This window comes from Rhinoderma darwinii, chromosome 8 (assembly GCF_050947455.1).
Source record: "Rhinoderma darwinii isolate aRhiDar2 chromosome 8, aRhiDar2.hap1, whole genome shotgun sequence".
In the NCBI taxonomy this organism is placed as follows: domain Eukaryota; kingdom Metazoa; phylum Chordata; class Amphibia; order Anura; family Rhinodermatidae; genus Rhinoderma; species Rhinoderma darwinii.
In genome coordinates this window covers 54,418,506-54,437,879 of record NC_134694.1, presented here as the reverse complement: position 1 = coordinate 54,437,879, position 19,374 = coordinate 54,418,506, and the positions used below count along the sequence as shown (strand labels likewise).

At 44.3% G+C, this 19,374-nt stretch overlaps 1 protein-coding gene across 4 annotated transcripts in view; it reads left to right on the top strand.

Annotated features, from left to right (window-relative positions):
* Positions 1-16,158: 16,158 nt before the first annotated feature.
* Positions 16,159-19,374, top strand: part of LOC142659478 (relaxin receptor 1-like) — a 635,204-nt gene continuing 631,988 nt past the window's right edge. For 2 of the 4 annotated variants that reach the window (XM_075835649.1, XM_075835647.1), the window contains exon 1: positions 16,161-16,337. In XM_075835649.1, coding sequence (XP_075691764.1) covers positions 16,295-16,337 — 43 coding nt within the window. In that variant the 5' untranslated portion in view covers positions 16,161-16,294. Of the gene's footprint in view, positions 16,338-19,374 lie in introns of all 4 variants that reach the window. The other 2 variants (XM_075835650.1, XM_075835648.1) reach the window with 2 other exon arrangements.

Genomic DNA, 19,374 nt, shown 5'->3' with positions numbered 1-19,374 from the left:
AATGACTGACTACCCGTCAGGCCAGGTGGTCGCTGTTCTTTGCCCGGTTCCAGTTTGATCTCCACTCCCATCTGGCCGACAAGAATGTGTGGGCCAATGCCTTGTCCAGGTCGTTCGAGACAGAGGACACTATGGAGTCTCCACAGAATATCGTTGATCATCCTGCATCATCCCTGTCAACCCTCTGCAAGTTAGAGACATTCCAATGGGAGAACTTTTGTGCGTTTGGCAGACAAAAGAAGAATCCTCCGCTGGGGACACAGGTGCCTATAAGACCCGAGACCTGATTGCTCATAAGTTTTGGTGGTCCACGCTGCCCAAAGACATCACAGACTTTGTCTCCTCCTGCATGGTGTGCGTAGCAAATAAAGTTGCCCACTCCAAACCGGCTGGACTGCTCCAGCCGCTGCCTGTGCCCAATGCCCCCTGGCAACATATTGCTATGGACTTTGTCACGGACCTGCTGGATGCAGTACGGTCTGGGTGGTGGTGGACCGATTCTCCAAGATGGCTCATTTTGTTCCGCTGACCGGCATACCTTCTGCTTCCTGACTGGTCAATCTCTTCATCCAACACATCTTCCGTCTGCACGGCTTGCCTCTGCATATTGTGTCGGATCGGGGGGTTCAGTTCACATCAAAGTTCTGGAGAGTCCTCTGCGGACTACTCGGAGTGAAGTTTGACTTTTCTTCAGTCTACCATCCCCAGTCCAATGGTCAAGTCAAAAGAATAAATCAGATTATGGAGAACTATCTACGACACTTTATCTCCAGGCAGCAGGATGACTGGGTGCAGCTGCTTCCTTGGGCTGAGTTCTCTGACAATAACCACACTAGTGAGTCCACCGCCTCCAGCCCATACTTCATTGTCTACGGCCAACACCCACGAATACCTCTCGCTGTTTCCACTACGTCCCAGGTACCTGCAGTTGACTCTACTTTCAGGGACTTTCTACAAATCTGGCAGTAGACCCGATCTTCTATTCTGCTGTCGGTCGACCGCATGAAAAGAAAGGCAGACACAAGTAGATGAGAGCCTCCCCAGTTTCTCCCAGGCACTACGGTCTGGCTGTCCTCTAAAAATATCCGACTGAGGGTGCCATCGTACAAGTTTGCTCCTAGGTTCCTTGTACCCTTCGAGATTTTGAAACAAATCAACGCTGTCTTCTACAAACTTCGACTGCCTCAATATCCCGAACTCCTTCCTTGTGTCCCTTCTGAAACTTGTAGTCCTGAACCGCTACTCCAAGATTCCTAGTCCTGCAATGGCTCCCAGCGGTTCATCAGATACTTTTGGGGTTAAAGAGATCCTGGACACCAAGAGAGTGGGTGGAGAAACCTTTTATTTGGTGGATTGGAGGGGGTTTGGTCCTGAAGAGAGGTCCTGGGAGCCACACGAGAACTTTAATGCTCCTACCCTTCTGAAGAAGTTTCTCTATCGCTCTGGCCACAAGAGGAGGGGGCGTAAGAGGGGGGATACTGTCATGCCCATGGCCGCGTGCCGTCAGGCTCACTCACCTCCTGAAGGCCGCAGCCATGGATCTGTCAACGCTGGCCCTCCTCTCCTCCTCAGGAGATGCCAGAGCTCACTTCCGCTTCTCTTGGCCGGGTCCCGTAGGTTGCACGGGCGCACGCTCGTTCCAGCTCTTAAAGGGCAAGCACATGAGTTTTTAGTGCCAAATTAGCGCATGAGCACCCTGGACCAGCCCCTTCCTGCCCTGCCTGAGCTTTTTTGTCGTCTTATTGAAGAAAAAGGATTGTTTTTATTTTCACTGCCCAATTCTAATAAAATCTAGGAAATACCTGTGGGGTCAAAATGCTCACTACACCCCTATATGAATTTCTCAAGGGGTGTAGTTTCCTAAATGGAGTCACTTTTTTGGTGTTTTTTCTGTTTTGGTCCTTCAGGGGCTTTGCAAATGCGGCATTGCCTCCACAAACCATTCCTGCTAAATTTGAGCTCCAAAAGCCAAATGGCGCTCTTTCCATTCTAAGCCCTGCTGTGTGTCCAAACAGCCATTCATGACCACATGTAGGGTATTGTTTTTCTCGGGAGAAATTGTTTTACAAATGTTATGGTGCTTTTTCTCCTTTAGTCCTTGTGGAAATGAGCAGAAATTAGCTAAACCTACATTTTCTTTGAAAGAATGTAGATTTTAATTTTCACAGACTACTTCCAATAATTTCTGCAATAAACCCGTGTGGTCAAAATACAGACTATAACCTTAGATGATTTCCCTGCTGGTTGTAGTTTTCCAAATGGAGTCATTTTTTGTGTGATTTCCACTGTTTTGGCACCGCAAGAGCCCTTCAAACCTGACATGGTGCCTAAAATATATTCTAATAAAAAGGAGGCGCAAAATCCACTAGGTACTCCTTTGCTTAAGTCCATAAGCACACTAGGACCACATGTGGGATATTTCTAAAAACTGCAGAATCTGGGTAATAAATAGTGAGTTGCGTTTCTCTGGTAAAACTTTCTGTGTTACAAAAAAAAATGATTAAACCTGAATTTCTGCCAAAAAAATGAAATTTGTAAATTTCCCCTCTACGTTGCTTTAATTCCTGTGAAACGTCTAAAGGGTTAAGAAACTTTCTAAATGCTGTTTTAAATACTATAAAACATCCTAGAAAAATAAAAGGTTGTTCAAAAAACTATGCCAATTTAAAGTAGACATATGGGGGATGTAAATTAGCAACAATTTTGTGTGGTATAACTGCCTGTCTTACAAGCAGATACATTTAAATTTAGAAAAATGCTAATTTTTGCAATTTTGGTGTTTTTCACAATTAATTACTGAATGCACCCAGCAAATATTTCCAGTATAATAAAGTCCAATGTGTCACGAGAAAACAATCTCAGAATCGCTTGGATAACTAAAAGCATTTCAAAGTTATAACCAGGTAAAGTGAAACATGTCAGATTTGAAAAATGAGGCTCTGTCAGGAAGGTCAAAAGTGGCCAAGGTAGGAAGGGGTAAGGCTAGATTCACACGAACGCAACATCCGAGGTGCATCCATGCTGTATGCTGCGGGTCGCGTTATCACACATTCCCCATAGACTAGAGTCTATGGAGGGATGCGTGAAAAATAGGACATGTTCTATTTTCTCAAGGACCCTTTACACGGTCGGTTGAAACAACGGAGTTGTGAACAGCCCCCTTGAATTACATAGGTCTGTGTGACGGCCGTTGTTTTACCGACCATCACACGGACGTATTATCACAGAGAGTAATATCGCTAGGATATGTCATCCCTTTCTGATCAGTGGGGATCCACCTGCCAGGACCAATCAAATTAATAGAGCAGTGTTATAGCAAGGTGGCCTAAAGTGCCACTGTGCAAGGAAAAACATAGAAGTGAGCCCTTCATTCTCAGGATTGCTGAGAGTCCTGGCAGTCGGACCCTTGTCGATCAGAAAGTCATAGCATATCCTAGCGATATCCTTTCACTCATTGTGATGGGAATTACCCTTTAACTGTACTCCACCTTTGTACATTAAAATTGTCCTTACATATTGATAAATATGTCTAAAAGGAAAATTATAAGCTATACCTTACTGTGATGGACATAACCCATTTTCCTTTACACATTTTTCTTGAACCAGCGTGACATAGCTGAATCATAGAAAAACTCTAAAAGTTCTCCAGCCCCAACAAGAACTCAGAAACCAAATGTACTATTTTTATATTAAAGTTAATGTCCACACTGTCACGTTGGGTACGTGGACCCACTGGACCGTACCACCTTGACGGTATGGCAGCTTGCTAACAGGACACAGGTCACAGTCTATAGTTCGTATAGTGTACCTGTGGCAGCTCAGACAGTAGCAAGACAGGCTCGGCTGGGACTAGGCAGCAGGCAGGCGCCAGGCGTGGTGTAGCAGGACAGGCGTGGTATACAGCACAGCACGACTTCATCTCAACACGGTACTTGACCAGCATAGCACAGGATACAGGTTACAGGTAGCAGGAACGGCAAACATTGGGAACTGGAAGACACTAGGAGACCATTTGCTTAGACAAACTAGGGTAACAACAACTAGGCTCAGGAAAGGGAGGAAGGGGCTGGACCCCTCTTATAGTCCGGTGCTCATAGGCTAATTCTGTTCTTAATTTCATTTGCTCACTCTGGCCCTTTAAGAGCGGGCACCTATGGGACCCGGCCGGGAGAAGTGGAAGTGAGAGCAGGCGTCTCCTGAGGAGGAGATGGGGACCAGCGCTCACAGTTCCATGGCTGCGGGCATCAGGAGGTGAGTGAGCCTGACGGCCCGCGGCCATGGACATGACCATAATTTCTTAATATATCTTTCTAGGGTTTAAAGATACATTTTTCACACAAGGAATTCCTAATCCCCTGCTTCCATTTACGCAGTCACAGTCTATGGTCTGTTCTTTATGCGAGGTGCGCTACATTCTGTCCTGCTAAATCTCGGGTGCTTAGAAAACCTGAGATGCAGAGGTAGGCTCTTGATCACCACCATCAGATTCCTCACTGGTATTAGGGGAATAATTTATACTGAGCATCTAATATTAACCTGTATTAGTACATTTTAATGGTTAGGCAACATGTAGCTTGATACTAACTGTAACCGAAGTACTTTTTGATTAGTATTATACTTAACATAAGTTCTCATGTCAGCATTTATCCATTGGCTTCTTACTGCAGTAGGTTAGGTGGGTTGCTGCTTAATAAAAGATTCCTTCTATAAAAAAACGTTCCCTCAGTGATTTTAATTGGCACATGTTTCATATTGTTAAAGTCTTCTATTTTTAACTGTCCTCCTGGGGTGGCTTGAGGCACACTACCAATTGAGGTTTCACTCCCTTTGAGAAAGCCTTTTATACCCAATACTGAATTTGTTAGCTTATTCTAATGTTGGGAAAAAACAATGTCACAAAAAACCAAAGCGGCTTGACTTCAGTCATTTGAGCATTAAAAGTGGTATACAGACCTCCACCTAGAAACTGCACAATATATTTATATGGGGAGGTGAGGAGCTCCATTTTTTTTATACGGAACTTTGAATCTCCTGCTTCCCATTATAGGGTTAAATGATAAAAGTCTGATTGAAGGGCTGTTTGACCGTATTAGATTTGTGTTGGATCCATATTGGATCTGTTTTTTACGACTATACATATTCTTAGAAATCATCAATAATACATTCCTCTATTGTCCCAACCATATAATAGATATCTAAATCAGATGATTTTTTTCAGATCCGGCGATTGGATGCGATTATTTTGTTGGCTCTCCTCTTCTATGGGTAATTATTGGCTGCAACTCAGTATCTGATGATGCATGTTGTGTTTTGCATAAAAATTTTCATGTGGATTGTGTCACTTACTACTATATGGTTAGTGTGCAGACAGTATTGTGCTCGTTGTAGACTAGAATACTGAATAAAAAAAATGGTTGTGTTAATTAACCTGTGTCTTTGAGAACTACTTTGAAAAAAAAATAGTAATGGAACAAAAGTATGAAAGGAAAACCTGTATTGTGGATGGTAAGGGGTCCATGACCCATTTGCCAGGGACCATGACAATTCCTTGTATGCCCAGTCTTTCAACCATGCTGAAATAGCAGTAGGATTGTCTACCAGAAGTTGGTTGTGAGCAACATATCATGCCCTCGGCATGCCCTGTGAAGGTAAGATGTTGTAACATATGCATTTGAATCAATATTAAGCTAAATGTCTTCTTTTTATTTTCTTTCAAGAACATTTCTAGTCAAGCAATTATAGGAATTTCCCATCTCTGATCCCAGTTTAAGTAATATTTACTTAAAAAACAAAGGGAATTTGTGATTTGTAATATTTAAATGCCTATGCATTCTATGCTGCTTCTGTAACTGCCATTCACTTCTATGGGAGTTACGGAAAGAGAGCTATTCTGTTTTCTTCTTACATGGTCGGAAATTACAAATGTCAGCTGGAACATAGAAAGGTAGAACGGGGTTTAGGGGGCACCGTTCAAGAGATAGGTGAGGGGTCCGAGAGGTGGGACCCACATCTATCTGACATTATCAGTCAATGTCCCTGATGGGAAAAATCCTTTAACATTATATTTCATTTTTTCAGAAGAGCTATGTTATTTTATTGATAATTATAATGACTGTACATATTGCTCTTTCTTCTCCATTTCTGTTATAACTTATAATTTGTTTTCTCAATACCCTTGTATACAGTTATATAACAACAAAGGATCCAGAAGTCAAGAAATGTGGGTTTTCCTCTAGGGGCGGAATCCCCGGCTAGATCACCGGCAATGGGGATTCCGCTCAAGGAGTAGCCACTAATTCTGAAGCAGGGAACCATCAGCTCCCTGCTTCAGAATTAGTTCAGAGCAGAGGAGCAGAGGGAGCTCCTCCGCTCGCCGAGGACTACCCCGGCACAGCGCTACTTTAAGCGCTGTGCTCGGAGAAGTCCTTGACGGTACTGTCCACATATGGACAGTGACGTCAGAGGCTACTCCTTGAGCGGAATACCCTTGCCGATGATCTGGCTGGGGATTCCACTCCTAGAGGGAACCCCTGAGGGCACTGTCCATATATGGACATTGACATCAGTGGTTCCTCCAGGAGAGGAATCCCCGGTCAGAGGCGGCTACGGGGATTCCACTCAAGGAGTAGCCTCTGACGTTACTGCACATATGTGGACAGTACCGTCAAGGACTTCCCCAAGCACATCACTTAAAGTAGCGCTGTGCCGGGGTAGTCCTCGGTGAGCGGAGGAGCTCCCTCTGGTCCTCTGCTCTGATCTAATTCTTAAACAGGGAGCTGATGGTTCCCTGCTTCAGAATTAGTGGCTACTCCTTGAGCGGAATCCCCGTTGCCGATGATCTGGCCAGGCATTCCGCTCCTAGAGGAAAACCCTGAGTTCACTGTCCATAGACATTGACATCAGTGGCTCCTCCTGGAGCAGAATCCCCGGCCAGAGTTGACAACGGGGATTCCGCTCAAGGAGTAGCCACTGACGTCACTGTCCATATATGGACAGTGACATCAGGGCTTCCCTCTAGGCATGGAATCCCCAGCCTATCCTCTGGCTGGGGATTCTGCTCCTAGCAGGAGTCCCAATGGCGCTATCTACAGGGGGTTGGCACTATCTTGAAGGGGGTGTGGCACTGTGTACATGGACACTGTAGTACTATATAAGGGCACTATCTACAGGTGACACTGTAGTGCTATGTAGATGGACACCATCTACATGGGCACTGTGTCACTATCTACAAGGGCACTGTCACAAGGGGCCATTATACTGTATCGGGTCAGCTATGGGGGCATTATGCTGTATGGGGGAATTTATTTGGGCATTATACTGCATGGGGGCATCTGTATGGGCATTATACTGTGTGGGGGCAGCTATTTGGTATTATACTGTGTGGAAGGCTCTATGGGAGCATGATACTGTGTTGGCTGAATCAGGTGTGTATGGGTGGGGATTGAGTGGGATTAGAGGCATGGCTTAAAATAAAAAATAATTGGCTTGGTTGTCCCTCTTTGTGATACTTAAAAGTTGGGAGGTATGTCTATACATGCCTTTTGTGTGCGTGCGTGTGTGAATATGTATACATGCCTCGTGTGTGTGTATATGTATACATGCCTCATATGTGTGTATATTTATGCATGCCTCGTGTGTGTATGTGTATACATGCCTCCAGTGTGTGCGTGCATATGTATACATGCCTTCTTTGTGTGTTTTATGTGTTTATATTCCAAATTATTATGCAAATGTTATTTTTCGCTGATTTTCCTAAATAGTCGATGCAAATGACAGTCAGTATAATCTTCAACCCATCAACCGTTGGAGTATAATGCAAATTTTATTGAACAAATCTCCTAATGATTACAGTTTTTTTTTTAGAAGTAAAAAAACTCAAAATGCACTGTTTCAAATTATTATGCACAACAGAGATCAAAACATTTTAAAGGTTGTAAAGAGAACTAAAATGGTAATTTGTTGAATTTGCAGCATCAGGAGGTCATATTTACAGAAAACAAACGCTCTTTCAATCAAAAATACTTAACAGGCCAAGTTACATGTTAACATAGTACCCCTTCTTTGATATCACCTTCACAATTCTTGCATCCATTGAATTTGTGAGTATTTGGACAGTTTCTGCTTGAATATCTTTGCAGGATGTCAGAATAGCATCCCAGAGCTTCTGTTTTGATGTGAACTGCCTCCCAGATATTTTGCTTGAGGATGCTCCAAAGGTTTTCAATAGGGTTGAGGTCAGGGGAACATGGAGGCCACACCATGAGTTTCTCTCCTATTAGGCCCATAGCAGCCAATGACACAGAGGTATTCTTTGCAGCATGAGATGGTGCATTGTCATGCATGAAGATAATTTTGCTACGGAAGGCACAGTTCTTCTTTTTGGACCACGGAAGTAAGTGGTCAGTCATAAACTCTACGTACTTTGCACAGTTCATTTTCACACTGTCAGGGACCCTAAAGGGGCCTATCAGCTCTCTCCCCATGATTCCAGCCCAAAACATGACTCCGCCACCTCCTTGCTGACGTCGCAGTCTTGTTGGGACATGGTGGCCATTCACCAACCATCCACTACTCCATCTATCTGGACCATCCAGGGTTGCACGGCACTCATCAGTAAACAACACGTTTTGAAAATTAGTCTTAATGTATTTCTGAGCCCACTGCAACGATTTCTGCTTGTGAGCATTGTTTAGGGGTGGCCGAATAATAGCTTTATGCACACTTGCAAACCTCTGGAGGATCCTACACCTTGAGGTTCGCGGGACTCCAGAGGCACCAGCGGCTTCGAATACCTGTTTGTTGCTTTGCAATGGCATTTTAGCAGCTGCTCTCCTAATCCTATTAATTTGTCTGGCAGAAACCTTCCCCATTATGCCTTTATCTGAATGAACCCGTCTGTGCTCTGAATCAGCCACAAATCTTTTCACAGTACGATGATCGCGCCTAAGTTTTCTTGAAATATCCAATGTTTTCATACCTTGTCCTAGGTATTGCACTATTTCACGCTTTTCGGCAGCAGAGAGATCGTTTTTCTTTCCTATATTGCTTGAAACCTGTGGCCTGCTTAATAATGTGGAACATCCTTCTTAAGTAGTTTGCCCTTTGATTGGGCACACCTGGCAAACTAATTATCACAGGTGTCTGAGATTGATTACAATGATCCAAAGAGCCCTAAGACACAATACCATCCATGAGTTTAATTGAAAAACTAATAATTAAATGTTTATGACACTTAAATCCAATGTGCATAATAATTTGGAACACGGTGTACATGCCTCCTGTGTGTGTGTGTGTGTGTTTATGTATACATGCCTCCTGTGTGTGTATATGTATACTGTTGTGTGTGTGTGTGTGTGTGTGTGTGTGTGTGTGTATACACATGCCTCGTGTGTGTGTGTGTGTGTGTGTGTGTGTGTGTACATGCCTCCTATATGTGTGTGTGTGTGTGTGTTTGTGTGTGTGTGTATGTATACATGCCTCTTGTGTGTGTGGGTATAGGTAAACGTGCTGTGTGTGTCTATATGTATACATGCCTCGTGTGTGTGTGTTTGTTTGTGTGTGTGTGCATATGTATACATGTCTCATGTGTGTGTACGTCTATATATATATTTACCTATGCGTGTGTATATATTTGCCTGTTTGTCTAAATATATTTTTATGTACAGTATATTTCTGGTTAATTTTTTAATTGTGGAGGGAAGCAATAGAGAGTCCCGCACAGAATGCTGCTGGAGTTTAAAAAGGGCTCTGCCCTCTTGATCATTGCCTGAGCATTGTTGTTTACCTAAAGTTTGTCTTGCAAATGGTCTCCAAGTGTTTTCCAGTTCCCAGTGTTACCCGTTCCTGCTGCTTGTACCCTGTATTCCATGCTACCGTGCCTCTGTGCCATCTAGAGTTGAAGTCGAGTTGTGTCTTCCACTGCATCTACAGTGTCACACCCCGCCGAGTGTCCGTCTACTGCCGGAGCCTCATCTTCAGGCTGAACCACTGCTACTGTCTACATTGCCACAGGTACCCTTCCTGGAATATAGACTTTGTATTGTACTTGTTTGGCCAGCTGCTATCCCGCTACGTGGTATGGCCCAGTGGGTCCACACCCCGCGCCGTGACAGTACACTCAGGCCATGCAGCCCGCTGGTCAATTCAAGGGCATGTCACCCTCCCAAGCCATGCAGGCGGACCTGCAGGATCTGCGAGCATGACTGGATCAACTTCTTGTGGCAGTAGATTCCACGGCATAGCAGCTTGGAGCGCTAGCTGCTACCTTCTCTGCTCATATTCAAGTTCCTGCGATTGAACCTCCTGCTACACCTCCTGGCAGCTCTGATTCTGATCCTCGGTTCTCGCTGCCACTGCCACCTCATTTCCATGGAGACGCAAGCCACTGACGTTCCAAGTGGGAGCCCTTCACTCCGAGCTCATCTCTGTAAAGGATCTGCCAGGCACAACTTCTCTGTATACGCCCATAGATAATCAGTCTGCACCTGAGTCTATGTCTCTGAGACTCTGACTCCATCTTCCACCACTCAGGATGGCAGGCTTAGGAGTGGGAGAGCCTATCGCAGCTTGGCCAGACGGAGATAGCTCCCGCCCACTGTCTATTTATACCTGCCTTTCCTGTTCCTCCTTTGCTTGTGATTCTTCTCGTGTGGTTTCCTGGCCCAGCTACAGCTACTGACTATTTGATCCTGCTCCATACTGACCCTGGCTTTCTGACTACTCTCCTGCTCTGCGTTTGGTACCTCGTGCACTCCTGGTTTGACTCGGCTCGTTCACCACTCTTGTTGCTCACGGTTGCCGTGGGCAACTGCCCCATTCCCCTTGCTTTGTGTACCCTTGTCTGTTGTCTCGTGCACTTACTGAGTGTAGGGACCGCAGCCCGGTTGTACCCCGTCGCCTAGGGCGGGTCGTTGCAAGTAGGCAGGGACAGAGTGGCGGGTAGATTAGGGCTCACTTGTCCGTTTCCCTACCCCCGTCATTACAATCTCCCTCTTAAGGGATAATCATCCCTCTTAAGGGATAATCATCCTTATTAAGGGATAATCATCTTTATGCCAAGTTGGAGATGTGCGTGTTTGAAAAAAAGTCTCTACCCTTCCTGGGCTATATCATCTCTGATCAGGGTCTCAAAATGGACCCTGAGAAGGTAAAGGCTGTCCTGGAATGGCCACGTCCCCAAGGCTTAAGGGCCATACAACGCTTCCTGGGATTCACCAACTTCTACCGGCTGTTCATCCCCAACTTCTCTTCATTGACAGCTCCCATCTCTACCCTCACAAAAAGGGCATGAATGCCAAAGTGTGGACTCCAGAAGCAGAAGCCGCATTTAAAACCTTTAAAAAGGCCTTTATGTCAGCCTCTATTCTTCATCACCCTGATGTATCCCTACAGTTTTTGTTAGAGGTGGACGCTTCCTCTGTTGGTTCTGGTGCATTTTTGTTCCAGAGAGGTTCGAAAGGCAAGACTGTGGTATGTGGCTACTATTCTAAGCTGTTTTCTCCCGCAGAGCGCAACTACTTGGGGATCGGGAGTTACTGGCCGTGCAGGAGTGGAGACACCTACTAGAAGGCACAGCTCATCTCATCCTGGTCTTAACGGACCACAAGAACCTGACCTATCTTCAGACGGCTCAATGGCTGAATCCTCGTCAAGCCAGGTGGTCGCTGTTCTTTGCTCTGTTCCGGTTCGAGATCCAGTACCGATCTGCCAACAAGAATGTGAGGACCGATGCCTTGTCTAGGTCGTTTGAGACAGAGGACACTGTGCAGTCCTTACAGAATATTATTGATCCTTTCTGCATCTTCTCTGTTAACCCTCTGCAAGTTAGAGACATTCCTCCAGGAAGGACTTTTGTACGTCTGGCAAACAGAGGAAGAATCCTTCGCTGGGGGCACAGTTCCAAGCTGACAGGTCACGTGGGTGCCCGTAAGACCCGAGACCTAACTGCCTGTAAGTTCTGGTGGTTCACGCTGCCCAAAGACGTCATGGACTATGTCTCCTCCTGTACGGTATGCGCAGCAAATAAAGTTGCCCACTCCAGACCAGCTGGTCTGCTCCAACCACTGCCTGTGCCCGATGCCCACTGGCAACATGTTGCAATGGACTTTGTCACAAATCTGCCTCTCTCTGCTGGATGCAGTGTGATCTGGGTGGTGGTGGATAGATTTTCCAAAATGGCTCATTTTGTTCCCCTGACTGGCCTGCCTTCTGCTGCTTGACTGGCCGACCTCTTCATTCAACACATCTTCCTTCTGCACGGCTTGCCTCTGCATATTGTCTCGGATCAAGGTGTCCAGTTCACCTCGAAGTTCTGGAGAGCACTCTGCAGTCTCCTCGGTGTAAAGTTGGACTTCTCCTCGGCCTACCATCCCCAGTCCAATGGTTAAGGCGAGAGGGTTAACCAGATTCTGCAGAACGATCTGCGGCACTTTGTCTCCAGGCGGCATGATGACTGGGTGCAGATGCTCCCTTTGGGCTGAGTTCTCCAATAATAATCATACTAGTGAGTCCACCACCTCCAGTCCGTTCTTCATCGTCTACGGCCAACAAACTCGAATACCTCTTCCTGTCTCTACTATGTCCCAGGTGCCTGCAGCTTACTCTACCTTCAGGGACTTTCTGCAGATATGGCAACAGACCTGATCTTCTATTCTACTGGCGGTGGTCCGCATGAAGAGAAACGCAGACACTAGAAGACGAGAGCCTCTTCAGTTTCTTCCAGGTACGAAAATCTGACTGTCTTCCAGGAATATCGGGCAGAAAAATGGACAAGGAGGCAGCACTTCCAAAACGTAGAAAACCTTTAATCACCCATGCAATGTTTCAATCCCTCATGACCTTTCTCAAGCATAGTAAAACACATCCAAAAAACAAGTATTTAAGGACTCACAGAGTCATTAAGCAATAAAGCAGTGATCAAGTAAAAAGTATTAAATAAATATATAAAAAATTACAAATAAAGCGATTAAAAAATACAGACATGAATATTGGTGAAAATTACATGTGTGCATACAGTTTAATAATGGACTGGTACAGACAATAAGCAGTCCAAGTGAGAACAATGCATAAGTAGTTAATAAATCACCCAGGTGTACATGTTAAAAAAGTAGATTACATACTGTCATTTGTAGAGGGCGGAAGGACCTGCTCCTAATGTGTTTACGGCATCCCTGTACATCAGCTGAGTGTGTCCCACACATGTGTGGGGAACTAAGTGTAATCAATCGCTATGTGCCGAAATCCCGCGAGACTACGCTGTGTAACTCTCGCGCATGCGCGGTTGGTCATTAACCCACGTGGCGGCCATCTTGAAAGATGGCAAAGGGCTAAACTTAGTGCTGACAAACCAGTGATCCATGATTGGCTGTAAAGCCACATCAAGAGGAGAGACTACAGAGACTCAGTATGCCATAGGGAGAAAGGATAATGGGTTATCTACAAAAGGAAAAGGAGGAACAATATTATACCCCATCAATCCACTACCATATACCAGAGGGTGCAGCATAAAAACCGGTGTAACAAACAACCGGATGCTTGCACAAGTTGATATATAGAGATTAGATCCCATCAAAGTGTATGTGAATATCTATACACCCCTCAAAAAACAAATTTTCTTTGGCAATAGAGCGGTATATGTCCCTATATATCTGAAGGAGACAAGCACTAAAAAGAGAGAATAGACATTATTAAACTGTATGCACACATGTAATTTTCACCAATATTCATGTCTGTATTTTTTAATCGCTTTATTTGTAATTTTTTATATATTTATTTAATACTTTTTACTTGATCACTGCTTTATTGCTTAATGACTCTGTGAGTCCTTAAATACTTGTTTTTTGGATGTGTTTTACTATGCTTGAGAAAGGTCATGAGGGATTGAAACATTGCATGGGTGATTAAAGGTTTTCTACGTTTTGGAAGTGCTGCCTCCTTGTCCATTTTTCTGCCCGATATTGAGGACCTTGGACCGGGTTCTGAAGAGGCGTGCACCGCTCTGGCGGTTCAGTGCTGTGGTAGTTCTCTACTTTTTCCAGGAATATCCGACTGAGGGTGCCATCTTGCAAATTTGCTCCCAGGTTCATCGGAGATTCGAGATTCTGCTACAAATTAACCCTATGTCTTACAAGCTTCGGCTGCCTCCTACCCTCAAGATCCCTAACTCCTTCCATGTCTGCCTGTTGAAGCCCGTGGTCCTAAATCGCTATTCCAGGAGTCCTACTTCCGCAGTGGCTCCTGGCGGCTCGTCAGGGACTTTCGAAGTAAGGGAGATCCTGGACACCAAGAAAGTGGGAGGAAGGACGTTTTAATTGGTGGAATGGAGGGGATTTAGTCCAGAAAGAGAGGTCTTGGGAGCCAGAGGAGAACATCGATGCTCCTGTCCTCATGAAGAAGTTTCTGTCCCGCTCTGGCCCCAGGAAGAGGGGCGTAAGAGGGGGGACACTCTAATGTCTATGGCTGCAGGCCGTCGTTCTGACTTACCCTCTGACGGCCGCGGCCATGGACATGTGAGTTCTCTGTGGCATCTCCCTCCTGAGAGACGCCGGCACTCACTTCCTGTTTCTTAGACTGTCTCCCGCAGGCCGCGCAGGACCGTGCGTGCACGGCCTTAATGGGCCAATGCGCGCACAATTGCAGGAAATCTGCAATCAGTCCAGAATGCTGCTGGACTATTAAAAGGGCTTTGCCCTCTTGATCATTGCCTGAGCGTTGTTGTGTACCTAAAGTTTGTCTTGCAAATGGTCTCCTAGTGTTTTCCAGTTCCCAGTCTTCCCTGTTCCTGCTGCCTGTACCCTGTATCCCATGCTACCGTGCCTCTGTGCCATCTAGAGTTAAAGTCGAGTTGTGTCTTACACTGCATCTGCTGTGTCACACCCCGCCGGGTGTCTACTGCCGGAGCCTCATCTTCAGCCTGAATCACCGCTACTGTCTACATTGCCTCAGGTACCCTATAGATAGGTACCCTTTGTATTGTACCTGTTTGGCCAGTTGCTATCCCGCTACACGGTCCACACCCCGCGCCGTGACATAAAGCAGCCATAGGCTGTCGCGGTTTGGTGCCCTGGGTGCTTCTAGGAAGAAAACCTCTGGGATTTGGCATCCATTGTATTCATTGTGGGGAATACCATATGGAGAAAGCAAACATCTGTATGCCTTTAGATAAAATCAGCAGCATACGGAGGTAGAATATACTATAGGTGCTATATAACGGCTCCTAAATATGTCAGAGCTTGTATGGAGCCATAATACATGTCCATGAACCCTTAGGGTATGTTCACACGGCCTATTTACGGACGTAATTCGGGCGTTTTTGCCCCGAATTACGCCCGAAAATAGCGCCTCAATAGCGCTGACAAACATCTGCCCATTGAAAGCAATGGGCAGACGTTTGTCTGTTCACACGAGGCGTATATTTACGCGCCGCTGTCAAATGACGGCGCGTAAATAGACGCCCGCGTCAAAGAAGTGACCTGTCACTTCTTTGGCCGTAATTGGAGCCGCTATTCATTGACTCCAATGAATAGCAGCGCTAATTACGGCCGTAATTGACGCGGCGTTCAAGCGCCTGCACATGCCGGTACGGCTGAAATTACGGGGATGTTTTCAGGCTGAAACATCCCCGTAATTTCAGCCGTAACGGACGCCCTCGTGTGAACATACCCTTAAACTGAGAGCTGTTTCAGGTGGATTGTCTTCGTCCCTTGAGATAAATTAACTTATGCTTTAAATGGGCTTTATGCATTTCTGAAACCTAAGATGGAGTTGTGCATTTATTTACCAAATTCACCAAGGGGAAGCTATGGGAATAGTAGTCACGGTAACTCCTGCATCTCATAATTCTAATAAAATATGTACATTTTAAAACAGATATATAGTGTTACAATAAATATTATATACATGTGCTGTAGACATTTTTATTATATAATACTCATCTTTGTTGTGTTTTATTTCCCTTATATAAAACAACTTTTAATGGAACCAAAGGAAAATAAGTTACATGATTTAAAGACATCCAGGCAATCAATGTAAACCTTGACGTTATATATGCTAACCTAGTACCTGCCGTTATCCCTGACCTACCATCTGCAAAATGCTGAGTACAGAATCATCAATAGTGATCATGTTAATAGTAACTGGAATATACAGGTGCTACTCTGCAGAGCTCTGTGTATTGTGAGAGCAGCCAGTGTTGGAAAGGGTTCTGCCTGGAGCCTCCCCACACCTCCTCCTTCCTCTCTTCTATTCCCTACAATCTAGGAGTTCAGTCTCTGGCAGCACACACAGTGACATAAGGATGCTTCTGCTCGCTCTTGCTTCTCTGCTCTTTGCGGCTACAGGTAAGTTCTGTAAGATTACTTATTTACTTTTAATGACTTTGGCAGAAAGGGCTCTGCTAATCCATGTTTAAATGTTCAGGTGGCATTTGTTGATCTCGCTCTTAAAATATGTGTCATATATTTATTATATATCCTTCAGACAAACATATCAAAACAAGAAGGATAGATTACTCATATTTTATTTTTAACCTTAATAAATTATAGGATCTTTGAGGGAGTCTCCATTATATTCTGTCTGATCATCAACACGTATTCAAATAATGATTAAGTTCATATTTAATGTGAATTCTCATTGTATACCAATATGTACATGATAAAAGCTATGAATCCTATGACAATGAAGCGTCTGGGTTAAGGTGGACTTGGGATAATTTAATAAGCTTGTGTGCAATTGTGTCATACACAGTTTTCATTCTTCCACACTAACCTTGTACATCATACCACCGTCATTGATCAGATCAGTCAGCTGTATACTTTTGTATACTTTGTAACTATTACACTATTAATCCATTTTAATTGATTGCTGCTGTATAATCTATACCATATTGTGTACAGAAGGTGCAGCTAGATGAGGTGGTGACTAAAGAACACACATCTGGAAAGTGTGATTTTATATAGGTTACACACCTGTGCCTTCTGCTTCATAGGTCAATGTTTCAGAACATTTCCAATGGTAAGACTTGTAGCTAGAATAAATCACACGTACAGTGGGTATAAAAAGGTCTAAACACCAATGTTAAAATGCCAGGTTTTTGTCATATCAAAAAATCAGTACAAGATGAATCATTTCAGAACTTTTTCCACCTTTAATGTCACCTATAATCTGTACAATTGTATTGAAAAACGAACTGAAATCTTTTAGGGTGGAAAAATAAAAATAAAGAACAAAAATAACGTGGTTGCATAAATCTGCACACCCTTAGGGCAGGTTCAGACGTGGCGGAATTGCTGTGGAATTCCGCTGCGGACAGTCCGCAGTGGAATTCTCCAGCGCACGTTTTTTACATTTGTTTCAATACATTTTTAGGCAAGTTAGTTCAGACGTTGTGGAAAACTCCGCTGCAGACCATAGGCTGCAGTGCAGAATATTCCCTCCGCAGCATGCACTGGCTGGTGCGGAGAAGAAGCGGAATTTCACTGCGTATTTCAGCCTTTGCAATGCAAAAACTGAAATCTGTGGCAAGTCCGCTGTGTTTTCTGCAACGTCTGAATTACCTGTCAAATATGCAAATGTTGGCGCAGATTCGTTGCGTAATTGCCCCAAATCTGCACCAACATTTGCAGCGGAAAAACTCTGCCACGTCTGAACGTGCCCTTAATCTAATACTTTGTTGAATTCCTCTTTGACTTTATGACAGCATTCAGTCTTTTTGGGTAGAAGTCTATCAGCATGGCACATCTTGACTTGGCAATTCTTGCCCACTCTTCCTTGCAAAAGCGCTGCAAATCTGTCAGATTGTGAGGGCTTCTCCTGTGTACAGCCTTCTTCAGGTCTCCCCACAAATTTTCAATGGGATTCAGGTCTGGGCTCTGGCTGGGCCATTCCAAAACTTTTGTTGATTTGGAGGTATGCTTTGGGTCGTTGTCGTGCTGAAAACTGAAATTCCTCTTCATCTTCAGCTTTTTAGCAAAGACCTGCAGGCTTTGTGTCAATATTGCCTGATATTTGGAACTGTTCATAATTCCCTCCAACTTGACAAAAGCCCCAGTTTCAGCTGCAGAAAAACAGCCCCAAAGAATAATGCTGCCCCTACCATGTTTCACTGTGGGTATGGTGTTCTTTTGGTTTTGTGCAGTGTTGGGTATGTGCCAAACATACCTTTTGGAATTCTGGCCAAAAAGTTCAACCTTGGTCTCATGAGACCATAACACATGCTTTTAGTAGACTTGATGTAGGTCTTTGCAAAACATAGCCGGGCTTCAATGTTTTTCATTGTTAGAAAAGGCTTCCATCTTGCCACCCTACCCCACTGCCCAGACATACGAAGAAAACGGGAGATTGTTGTCACATGCACTACACAACCAGTATCTGCCAAAAAGTCCTGCAGCTTCTTTAATGTTGCTGTAGTCCTCTTGGTAGCCTCCCGGACTAATTTTCATCTTGTTTTTTCATCAAGTTTTGAGGGACGTCCAGTTCTTGGTAATGTCACTGTGATGCCAAATATAATCCACTTCTTGATGACTGTCTTCACTGTGGTATATCTAATGCTTTGAAAATCCTTTGGTACCCTTCTTCTGACTGATGCCTTTCAATAATCAGATCCCTTTGATGTGTTGAAAGCTGTTTAAAGAGGCTCTGTCACCAGTTTATAACTGCCCTATCTCCTACCTAATCTGATAGGCACTGTAATGTAGGTAATAACAGTGGTTTTTATTTTGAAAAACTATAATTTTTGAGCAAGTTATGAACAATTTTAGATTTATGTTAATTAGTTCTTAATGACCAACTGGGCGTTTTTTACCTTTTCACCTTTTTGGCCCCACAAGACCACTTCAAACCTGACATGGTGCCTAAAATATATTCTAATAAAAAGGAGGCCCCAAAATCCTCTAGGTGCTCCTTTGATTTGGAGGCCTGTGCTTTAGTACATTACCACACTAGAGCCATATGTGGGATTTTTCTAAAAACAGCAGAATCTGGGCAATAAATATTGAGTTGGGTTTCTCTGGTAAAACATTTTGTGTTACGGAAAAAAATTGACTAAAATGGTGTTAACAATGGTGTGCTTGGTTTATAACATTACTTTATTCTTTCATGAGTTATTTACAAGTTTCTGACCACTTATAAAATGTGTTCAAAGTGCTGCCCATTGTGTTGGATTGTCAATGCAACCCTCTTCTCCCACTCTTCACACACTGATAGCAACACCACAGAAGAAATGCTAGCACAGGCTTCCAGTATCCGTAGTTTCAGTTGCTGCACATCTCGTATCTTCACAGCATAGACAATTGCCTTCAGATGACCCCAAAGATAAAAGTCTAAGGGGGTCAGATCGGGAGACCTAGGGGGCCATTCAATTGGCCCACGACGACCAAT